The following is an 11,765-nucleotide window of genomic DNA, read 5'->3' as shown; positions in this document are numbered from 1 at the left end:
CATTCTATTCACGTGCCCCTCGGACTGTTGTATATAGCCACAGAACAGACACATTTTAACTTAAGAGGGAACATGGCTTGGGTAAGAGTGCTCGCCTTGCAATCTGTGGGTCGTATGTCCGAGTCCCGTCATCGAACATACTCTTCCTTTCACCATTATAATGTCTTGGTCAAACTCATTTTTCCTTGGTAAAAGTTAGCCCAAAAGTTGGTGGTGGTTTGTGTTGACTATCTGCCTTTCATCTAGTCTATCACTTTTAAGTTATAGACAGTTAGCACCCATAGTCCCTTGAGTAACTTTGCGCGAAATTCTGTAAGCAGACAAATTTATGAGGGTACTCTCACTCTATAAGAGTGATGTTTCATCTCCCGAGCTGACCCTGAAAGTATTTTTTTGCATTACGTCATGTCTTGGTGTCGATCGACGCAGCAGTTTCCATTGTAATAAACTTATGTAAAAAACGACAAAATAAATATTATACCACACATCTGAACAAACTTTTCATAGACCCTCCACTGTACACAAATGTTAGCATCACATTTAAACAAACTAAATTCACGGAGCTTCGTGGGTATGCACGATTTCATGGGTATGTCAGAGAAGAGGTTAGCGGGAACATAGGTTTCATTCTGAGTGATTCACTAAAACTCTACTGCAGAGTGATACGTGCAACTTCATACTTTTTCCTTATGCATTCACATCCTGCTCAAACAGTGCAAAACTTCATCTCGAGTTATTTTTTGTCAACATATTCTACTGATGAAGTCCACCTATATTTTAATGTGCATGTTTACTGAAAGTCAAATTGCTCATTAAATCCCATTATGGGATATTTCATTAACTACTTAACCTTACAGATACATTTCTATAATAGAACATACATGAAATCAGTATCGTCATAGGAAATTTTATTCAAACAATTCGGGTCTCAATAGAAATTTAAATTCTGGCTAATTTTTCTTTGTAAAATAACCTTTTTATTATTAATGGATAACATACAAGTACTATGTATAACACGATCACTGTGAATATATTGCAAAGTTACATGATAGAGTAGCTATGCTAGTCAGGGAAAATTACAAAATGTGATCAAATAATACTAAAAGTAAACAAAACAAATGTCGAGTACATTACATTCCCAAATTAAAATTGGTATTATATTTACTGAATTAATAAGATATAAAACAATGGATTTTTAAAAACGAAATATAAAATTGGAGTGAGGAAGTTACTCATTTCTAACTGTCATAAACTTGTTCCTCTTTTCCTTGATGGTATGTTTTATAATTCCTTTATAATTGTATCTACTATAATGCAATACATTTCTTACAATTTCAATATATGCCATTTAAAAAACTTGATTTAATACTGCACCTTAATTAATAACCAAAATGACACATTGACATCACAGTAGTTTGGACTGAAAATTCTCAGAGATTTTACTTGATATATGTGTGTCACTTATTACAAACTTACAGAAGAGTTACTCATAATAATAATGGTTTTGGAAAAATTAGGCAGGAAATAATAGATTTTTAATGACATAAATGAAGGGTGCGTCACTTATTGACAAGTAAAGAAAATCTTAAAATAAGAATTTTAACCAAACTTATCTTGCTGTTTTTGTATGTGCAACTAATATTTCTAATGATCGAAATGAATATTTTAATTCTATTTTTAGTTTAAAGATAAATCCACTTACTACACTTTAATTAGCAGAAAATAATATGTTGTTTTAATAAAAGAAATGAAGTGCACGCAATCTATTGACAGATAAACAAATCTCTAAAATACGAATTTTAAGCAAACATATCTTTATTTTTGTATGTGCAATAAATACTTCAAATGATTGGAAACACATTTTTATTCTATTTTTAGATTACATTGGAGGCCAGTGAAGATGGAATGGTTCCTCCTGGACGGTACAAGTACCCCGGAGCAGTGGACCAACGTTAAGGGGTGATTTTCAGAACCCACGCTTTCCAACTTCACTCCGGGTTACTGTATGTGCATACAATCATAACCCCATGCCAGGGTCAGAGGATTAATGGGGAGGACATCATACGTATCCCAGACCATGAAGTATGATACCACGCATACACATACAGCTCCAGGCTCGGCCCCACTGAAGATATAAAAGAAAGAAGACCGCTATATAATGTATTGTTTTGACAATTAAGATACTGGTGTTGTCAAACTCAGACATCAATAACGTGTACACAGCTCTGTCAGTTCCATAAATACTTGAACTTCTTGATATCTTTAATATTAATGTAGAAAATTTTATATATATATATTTATTTTTACCGAAATTGTTTTGTCTGATATCATGTTTATGCAATGAAATATCCCAAAATGTCGTTATGTATGAACATTTTGTGCTCCCATCTAGCGAACGGAAATGAAACTATTATTAAATATGGAAATAACATATGTTTAAACTGAACTCACTGCTAAGTAGTAGTTTTCCTTTATATTATTTCCCCACAAAAATACGTGTGGTAATAAAAACAGAATAATATTAGTGTTATATATCAATTAAGCTGGTATATCCTCTTTGAGAAAAAATATTTTTAATTTCTACTTTCAAAAGATATACCACAGAAAACTTAATTATATGGCCTTGTCATATTAGGAAACAAAATTTCAGACATCGTGAATACCAATATTTGTTTTAAATAGTATAACACATAATTACTTTTTAAAATAAGTTTAATTTTTCATAACTGCCTATTTCTCTTGAAAATATTGAACTAATAAAACATAAGTTAACATAATTTCTAAGAAGGGATATATGTGTGAGTCTAGCTATCACAAATGACCATCAACAAACCTTAAAGAGTATGTTAAACCAAAATCCATAACTATAATATTAATACTTTAAATGGAAAGTAATTGAGAAAACTAGAGCATTAACTTTGCTTTATCATGTCAAGTTTACTACATTAAAGTCACACATTTTATGTTTATAATTTTGTATAATCTAAATAATTAAACACAATCAAGTGCTTCTTCTGTTTTACTTTGAAAACTTTCTAAGTACTTAATTGTAGCTATTAATGTAAGAAACATTTCTTCCACATACCACGTAACATTTTTGTGAAAGAAAACTTTAGCAAACCACATTGAATATTCAGAGTTTGGGATGATATAACTATATTTTACTGGTCTTTATAACCATATTAACATCACTATTTATTGAGCTCAACCATGTGATGCAAGATAAATTTGTTCAAATTTTTACATGTGTACATAGATATATAAATTTGACCTTTTCTCCATTTTATTTTCACAGATGGTGTCAGAGATGTTTCAAGAGCTTCATTCGAATCCAACTCGAATAAAAGGAGTAGATATTTATCATTTTGGCATTATTCAACACTAAATTCTTAGGAGGCAGGTGCTGTTTGGAAATTGTGGTTTAATCCAAAACGGTATTATATTTCAAGAAGAAATCATATTTTAGTCATCACTGGTTGGCTCTGTTGTTGGAATCGTTATTAAAATTTTATGATTATGCATCTGAAAAGGCAACAATGGGGAGAAAGTTAGTAATTTATGAGTAGTTACTGAGTTAAATGTTGTTGCTTTGGTACTTTACTTCGAGTAGAAAAATTATTTAGCTTTATTAATTTCAAATGTTTTAGTATTCTTTGCAGATATAGCACTGTTTATAAGTCTAATATTGATTATAGGTATAACATTGTTTATAATTCTAATATTGGTTATAGGTATAACATTGTTTATAAGTCTATAATTGATTATGGATATAACATTATTTACAGATAAACATCAATACCTTCAAAATTGTGAAATTTAGTTGCCTATAATATATATAAGAAAAAAGGTCATGAAGAACTCGATCAAATGCTGTACTCTGACCAAGAGATACATTTTGGTTTTCCAATATCATATATCACACCTTTCTTACACTAAGTATAATGATGCGCTTGATCACTGAATGCTAATGATATTTCTACATAATTACACACTCAATCACACTAGCTTATTACATAATGGCCAAAAAGTATCTACTTTATCACGCTGCAGAGAATAGAAATAGATAGGGGCGACATGTGATATAGATAAGTACACCTCAAAGAGCACACCAGTTCCGCTGCCAAGTTTAGGCCCGTTAGCTCCAAAACCGTGGGATGGTCTCACCGAAAGACAAACAAAATAATACACAACGTGAATTAATACGGAATACTATACCAATTAATTAGAAAAGAAAACTGTACAAAGTAAAGATGTCTACTGATTGTGGCACTGAAACGAAAAATCAAAAATAAAATGAAACTTCAAAAACTTCAAACTGCATTGAAAAACTTGTAACAACCATAAAGACCATCTGCCAAACTTCCTTTTCTCATATTTGAAAGTCCCTATCATCTTGTGGTCGGTAGTAGATATACCCAACCTCATCCAGTTGTGTACACACTTTCATATCTCACGTGGAATATATTATTTATTTATTTAGTTGTTTTTAAGTTTGTCTTTTTCTCGTTGGTGTACCTAGGGCGCATACTATGAATATTCTGTAATTTAATAAGTAATATAATCTGTTCGAATACCAAACCAACTTTGACTTTGTCTTATTGCTACTTAATAAGCTCGCTAAGATATTATCACTACGAAACTTTTAAAGAACAGATTTTCCTACCGATGTTTGAGTTATGTTCTCCATTCCTAGATGGCACTACTAACGGTGCACTCTAGATATGTGATTTAAATCTGCATTTTGAAAGGAAAAAACGGAAAACATTTAGAAGTAAGTCACAGAAATAAAACTTACTTTTGTTTTTTCGGTCCCCAACAGCACGGAAATACATACTGCGTTGTTTGTCAGCAGTAACTGTTTCATATATCCGTCCATGCCATGCGTCATCTGTAGATACAGACTTCTTAACCATATGGAGCCAGAGAAGCTGGAAAACAAAACCATTCGTATATAAAACAGTTTCAATCGTTCGATGATTATAAGTCTGTAAAGGGTTAGTTTTAAATTGCTACTTTTCTTCCAAAATGCTATCTAAAATCCTTTGCGTTTTTGTTTTATGACGTATTGCAGCGTTTCCCAGACTTTTGTCATCCACGCCCCCTTTAATAGGTATGGTTTTCTAAGCGCCTTCTCTTTTTTAAATGAGTCAAAGAGTGAGTTAAGTGACGAGATATATTACACGTTCACACATTAAAATGCTATATGTGTTGCAGTCAAAGGTGGAGTAAGGCAGAGACTATTTGGGCTGTAGCCCCCCGACCCGGGCTAAAGGCCCGTTATGAGGTTAAGTTTATGTTGTTTTTGTTTTTGTGTTTTATCATAGTCTGTAGTCGCGATCATAATAGGCCTTGTAGAAACATTTAGCCCCAGGCTTGACTGACTCTTAATCCGCCCTTGATTGTAGTAATTACTTATTACTTTCATTACTAATTAAATATTAAATCGCTCATTTTCCATTATTGTACTATTGACTCTACCCTAATCGCTCGCCCCCGTCCCAAGAGATCATTTGTGCTCCCCGGGGAGCAAGAAAGTATCTGTTTACCAAATCCCATGTAAGTTGGTTGACATACACATGAACAGTTCATGAAAACCTAAAATTGTGCTTCCCAACTAAAAAATTAAGCAAAAGACAAAAAATCCAAAATTGTCTATACCTTCATTTGGAACCTGAAAAGAGTATCTTTGTACTAAATCCCACGTAAACTGCTCAAAATATGGTCAAGAAATGGACCAAAACCTTCAAAATTATGCTTTTTGTGGCATCTTGACCCCCTATAAATACTCAAAATGGGAAAGTCCACTATTTTTGTTTGTCCATGTGTAGAACCTGTTGAAAAGTGTCAAATCATATGTAAATTAGTCAAAATATGGCCGAGTAATTGACCAAAAACCCCAAAATAATCCTTTCTTTGTAAGCTCTGACCCCCTTAAAAAGACGTAAAATAGGCAGATCCAGTTTTTTGTTGTTTTTTTTGTATTTCAATGTGTTGGGCGCATTAAAATTTATATTTGAGCCAACTTTCAGTTTGATTGCTGTAAATATGACCCTACAGGAGGCCAAAACATACATTTTTTGGTTGTCTGAGCTTTGACCTCATAAAATCCTTAGCCATATTTTTGGTCACTGATTGCAAGTAAAGACACAGATTAGACCATGAGTAATGATTTATGTGGATATTTTGTTACAACTTCAATACGTTGTTTATAATAATATAAGTTAGGTTTAACAAGTTGGAGACAGAGCTAGTGCTAAGTTTGATCCTTACCAGGGAACTAAGTAAGTTCAACTAACTGTAGCTATTTTTTTTTGTTACTATACTTTCTATTATCTTAATCCAAAGATTCAATACAGACGTCAGATTGTTTGAGTAATATTCCAAAATATACGTATATTATTAAATATCGTTTAATTACAGGGACTTTTATACATCAGTTAACTCATTTTTTTTATGATGTTACCTCGAATGTTCAAGACGAATGCCACACTTAAAGATACGGCCCGACATGGCCAGGTGGTTAGGGAGTTCGTCTCGCAATCTGCGGGTCGCTGGTTCAAATCCCATCACGAAGCATGTTTGCCCTTTCAGCCTTGGGGGCGTTATAATGTAAAGGTCAATTCCACTATTCGTTGGTAAAGAGTAACCCAAGAGCTAGCGGTGGGTTGTGTTGACCAGCTGCCTTATCTCTAACCTATCACTTCAGAATTGGGGACGGCTAGCGCAGATAGCTCTCAAGTATCCTTGCGCGAAATTCATAAAAAAAAACAGATATATCTTCCTCTCAACTTTTACAATTATTTAAAATAACACTGAGTGTACACTTACACTGTTAATTTGGAATCACAAAATACATTGGTGTTTAACTGCTACACTCTCCCACGTGACTTAGCGGTAAGTCCCCTGGGAGAGTTTAACGCTAAAATTCGGGTTTATATACCTGCTATTGGTAGAGCAAAGATAACCAATTATATAGCTTTGTACTTAACAAGAAGCCCCTCCAGTGGCACAGCGGTATGTCTGCGGACTTACAACGCTAGAATCCGGGTTTCGATACCCGTGGTGGGCAGAGCACAGATAGCCCATTGTGTAGCTTTGTGCTTAATTACAAACAAACAAACTTAACAAGAAACAACCGTTACTTCATTCTCAAAATAGTAACAAACCTTTGTGAGTTCAGTTGTATTTTTTTTCAGGTTTGCCAGTTTTTCTGGGGCCAGTCGCAATATCGCTTCATTGGTGGGTGCAAACACTGTCTTTTCTCCTGAATTTTGCAGCTCGTACTGAAAATCGGCCGATGCCTCCTGAACGAGCTTCATATACTCTCTGAAACACATCAAAACCTAACTCAGTTCATCTTAATTAGTTAATCTACTGTTATTGGTATGTCAAAGGAAAAAATGTCTACAAGTTACATCATAAGAGCTGCTGTAGTGTATCATCTCAGAACACACGACACTCCATTGAAAACACCCAGATATGTATGTTGAGTTTCAACCTATATATATATAGGTTTCATTGAAGCATAAAGAATAGGTAATTTTAACTCTATTTACTCACATTTATACGCAGTAGGAAATACGTGTTTCTATAGAAAATAGAATGTGGAAAGTCCCTTGCAAAAACTATCAAATGCTGTATAGAAAGTTTTAAAAAAAGCCCTACAAAACTGTTCCTCAGTAACCGATGGTTACAAAACTTTGAGAAAATCCTATGGTAGGACACTAGTACATTGTGAAATAAGAGATGAAAATGACACACTAAAGAGCAAGCGTGTTAAGTTTACATTAATTTTAATGCTTTCCATTTCAAAACTCTTTTTTTTTATACCTGTAACACTCAGTCCCAGATCACTTGTGGCCGTCAGTGTTAAAATAATTAACTTTCGTCTCAGAATTTTTATTTTGATCGTTTATCCATTCGTGGATTAACAGATAAGAAAAACATGAACATATTATAACCAAAAGTTATCCTACTATCTCCACAAACAGAATGGATCTCTATGATGTACTTACGAGAGTTTCCCTTCAGATTCGGTTTCAATGAAATCCCAGATGCTAATATCAATGATCATAAGAGGATGCTGAATCAGATGGACCACTCCATTCTTTACTGGTATATTAGCTCTTACAATTTGTGATAAGACCACTCCTTTTCGATGACCCAGGTGGTCTTGAAGAGTGTTGCTTCGAACAAACACTAGAAAATTTTTTAAATATTTGGCTTGCATAAGTTGAAAACTTTGACACGTAAAATATAAGGATGAGGAGAAAACGTAGTTTATTTTACTTCAGTGGTTAAATCAAAAATAAAAACACTATTTGTTGATCTATATGAAATTCCTTTTTATCCGATACAAAAGTATGAAGTAATGAAGTACAAGAGACAATTTTTTTTCTTTTGAATGAAAATAAATTGAATATTCACATTCTGTATTAAGTCAATAGAAAATATATATGTACTTGTATGGGTCGAAGCTGTGGTCTGGCTAACCAGGTTGATTTCCACTTTTGGATTGTTGGACTTGTAGGCCTCGTTTCCTGCTGTTCTAGTGAACAATACGTGTTGCGGGATCACGTGACCTTTGATCACCTGAAGGTTGGAACGATTTGTTTTTAAAAAAGTGCACGTGTATCTTCTGACATGAGACTAATAAGTAAAAATCATATTTGCTTTGATATTGGTGACATTTTTTACATCAAACTCAAAAACTGAAAAAATTCTCACATTAAAATATTAAAATGTAGGAACACCAAACTCGCCCAACTGGGAAACATGTCCACACCGTTATCAGTTACAGAACACCAAGCTCACAGACTTAGAAACATGTCCACACCGTTATCAGTTACAGAACACCAAGCTCACAGACTTAGAAACATGTCTACACCGTTATCAGTTACAGAACACCAAGCTCACAGACTTAGAAACATGTCCACACCGTTATCAGTTACAGAACACCAAACTCACAGACTTAGAAACATCTTTACACCGATAAAAATAATAAAACACCAAGCTCACAAACTAGTAAACATGTTTACAATACCGATATAAATGATAGCACACCATGCTCACAGACTAGGAGACATGTTTACACCGATATAAATAACAGAACACCAAGCTCACAGACTAGAAAACATGTTTACACCGATATCTGTAATATTTGTTGAAAAATTATTTAACTTTCTTTGTGGCAATGACTCCAGTTTCGTACTTGATATAAACTGTTCTATTTAAGCACTTTTCAGTTGTTTTGGATAATTGTGGTTGCTTGACTTCAGATAAATATGTCTAACACTTCAACAAAATATCATAATGTGTTATATACGATTAGTCATTAAGATATATATAGCATACATTTAAGGTCGGTTTTGGTAGACAAATACTGAATTATTTTAATATGAAAAAGCTTTACGAACAATTTAGTCAAAAATCATTGTTCAACTTCAGGCGAGGTGATTAAAACGTACATTATAAGCATTTTACCATATGTTTAGTTTGTGATAAACATTGATTAACGTTAGGGATAGATTCTCGAAAATTAGTGTTATGTAGTAAACAAAAGTCCTTGAATTATTACACCTGTAAATGAAAAACGTTTCCAATATTACGACAGGCATAGCGTAATATGAAAGAGATATGTTCGGCTGAACGAGTAATGTTAAGTAAGGAAATAATCGTAAACGGTAAAGATGGCTATGAAGTAATAATTAAACTATAAAACAACAGTTCTAATAGTAACCAGCAAAAGTACAGTGCGTAAGTTAAGCCTAATAGACTAATCTAGCTATAAGCCTAAACTAAGATAAAAAAATAATTCCTTGATTCGTCCACTAGTTGTCTTCAGTCACTGAAATTAATTTTTTGTTTTGCAGTGGAATTTCCAGATACGAATCTAAATTTTGGAGTACAGATGCAGCATGGAGCCCTAATCGTTCTTTTAAAATCAAATCAAAAACAGAGAAAAACTCCATAGAAAACAAAGCCCACAATGCACTAGGCTCAACAAAAACGTAAGAAATACAATATCGAAACATTAGCATTTAGACTGTTACTAAATAACTGGTGCATCTTTCTGAATTACTGTTACGTTTTTGGAGTTATTGTTACACTTTCTGAATTATTGTTACACTTTTTGGAGTTATTGTTACACTTTCTGAATTATTGTGACACTTTTTGAATTATTATTACACTTTCTGAATTATTGTTACACTTTTTGGAGTTATTGTTACATTTTTGGAATTATTGTTGTACTTTCTAAATTATTGTTACACTTTTTTGAGATATTATTCCACAAATAGAGTGTCTTACGAATGTAACCAGAGTTGTGTTACTCAAAAAATTTAATTAGTATAACTTCATAAGCTATAACACTTACAGCTTTATCAACGTCTCTAAATCTATTTCCTTCTGCACCACTACCTTGAGTTAATGGTATAAAGTAGGTATGATTTCCAACGCTACTGAAAAGGCCATTTTCTTCTTCTTCTTTTACACGTGATGCCATAGCGCTAAGATAAAACAAAATACATCATCGTTTTCCAATCTACGTATATTTTCATATGGCCTAACATTAGGCCTAATTTACAAACCATTTATTTTATTTGTTCTTCTTGAACATCATATACAACCAGTTGTATGACTGATATATCAGTGGTCTGTGTATATAACTTTGTTTGTCGATAAATTAGATTAGGTTAATTTTTCCTTTAGATAAAACTATGTTTAGATTGTAGCTCAAAGTGTAAATCTCCTATGGTTTTTACACATTGTGTTCAGAAAATTGTTCTGTTTATGGTATGATATTTCACACACAAAATATTTTGTTTGTAGCTTGTGTTTTTTTAGCAAAATTGAAAATACAATTCCACCATGTTATAGTGCATTATTTTTACCTTAGTGCACATATTAAGCTTCGAACAAAGTGGTTTAATAAACCAATGTTAAGCCTAACTGCACCTATATCTATTGCGTTAACAATATAATAAATATCACATTATTACGCCTATTACCGATTTATTATTTATGTTAATAAAGTGTGAAATAAACAGCTCATATGACTCAGAAACACACACACATATATATATATATATATATAGTGTGTTAATGATATTTCAACTAACTAGTACTATTTAAAGTGAGCCCTCCACAAACCTCAGGTCTTCTTTGATGTTGTATAAGCTAGGGTTGTTGAGAAATTCCCAGGCGTCTGGTGGAAGGTACTCAGTAGACCAATAGGGTTCCAGAACTTCATCGATTACGTAAAGCTTTTGATTACCATCCGATACGGTAAAGTCCCTCTCTTCCAGAACCTTGGCGTTGTTCACGAAGAACTCCTGTATCACAGACATAATCGGAAATATGGATCAGCTTATGTACTTTTCATGTTCATGAAAAGTCTGTTTTAAAAAATTAACATTCATACGGCTTGCCACAACTTAGGAATATTTTCAATTAACAGACGCTAAACTCGCAAACTGGGAATAGGTTCTCAACGAGATGACACAAAATGACAGCCTAGTAGCAATTTCAATTTAAAAAGACTAAGTTCGTACACTGGGAACATGTTCATACAAATATCGGTAATATTTAGTAAATAATTTCTCAACCAACAACATTCTAGGTCTGAATTTATTCCCACAAATACGTAATAATTGAAGATAAATTAATCAAACTTTTCCTTCTCTGTTAACTTTAACATTTCCAAAATGTGGTGATTGAAAGTTTGTTTGTTTGTTTGTTTGTTTTTGAATTTCGCGCAAAGCTAC

The 11,765-nt window shown here is 33.1% G+C and overlaps 1 protein-coding gene across 1 annotated transcript in view; it reads right to left on the bottom strand.

The window, feature by feature from the left end:
• Positions 1 to 11,765, bottom strand: part of LOC106467002 (fasciclin-1-like) — a 68,774-nt gene that overhangs the window by 8,836 nt on the left and 48,173 nt on the right. Inside the window, exons 4-9 of the mRNA XM_013927312.2 lie at positions 11,152 to 11,333; positions 10,376 to 10,508; positions 8,463 to 8,592; positions 8,016 to 8,199; positions 7,167 to 7,326; positions 4,796 to 4,928 (exon numbers count right to left, since the gene is read on the bottom strand). Of these exons, the coding sequence (XP_013782766.1) occupies positions 4,796 to 4,928; positions 7,167 to 7,326; positions 8,016 to 8,199; positions 8,463 to 8,592; positions 10,376 to 10,508; positions 11,152 to 11,333 (922 nt within the window). The remainder of the gene's footprint in view (positions 1 to 4,795; positions 4,929 to 7,166; positions 7,327 to 8,015; positions 8,200 to 8,462; positions 8,593 to 10,375; positions 10,509 to 11,151; positions 11,334 to 11,765) is intronic.

The sequence above is a fragment of the Limulus polyphemus genome, unplaced genomic scaffold (assembly GCF_000517525.1).
Source record: "Limulus polyphemus unplaced genomic scaffold, Limulus_polyphemus-2.1.2 Scaffold2455, whole genome shotgun sequence".
Taxonomy (NCBI): Eukaryota; Metazoa; Arthropoda; class Merostomata; order Xiphosura; family Limulidae; genus Limulus; species Limulus polyphemus.
Note: the sequence above shows the minus strand (reverse complement) of the source record. Positions and strands in the feature narration are given on the sequence as shown.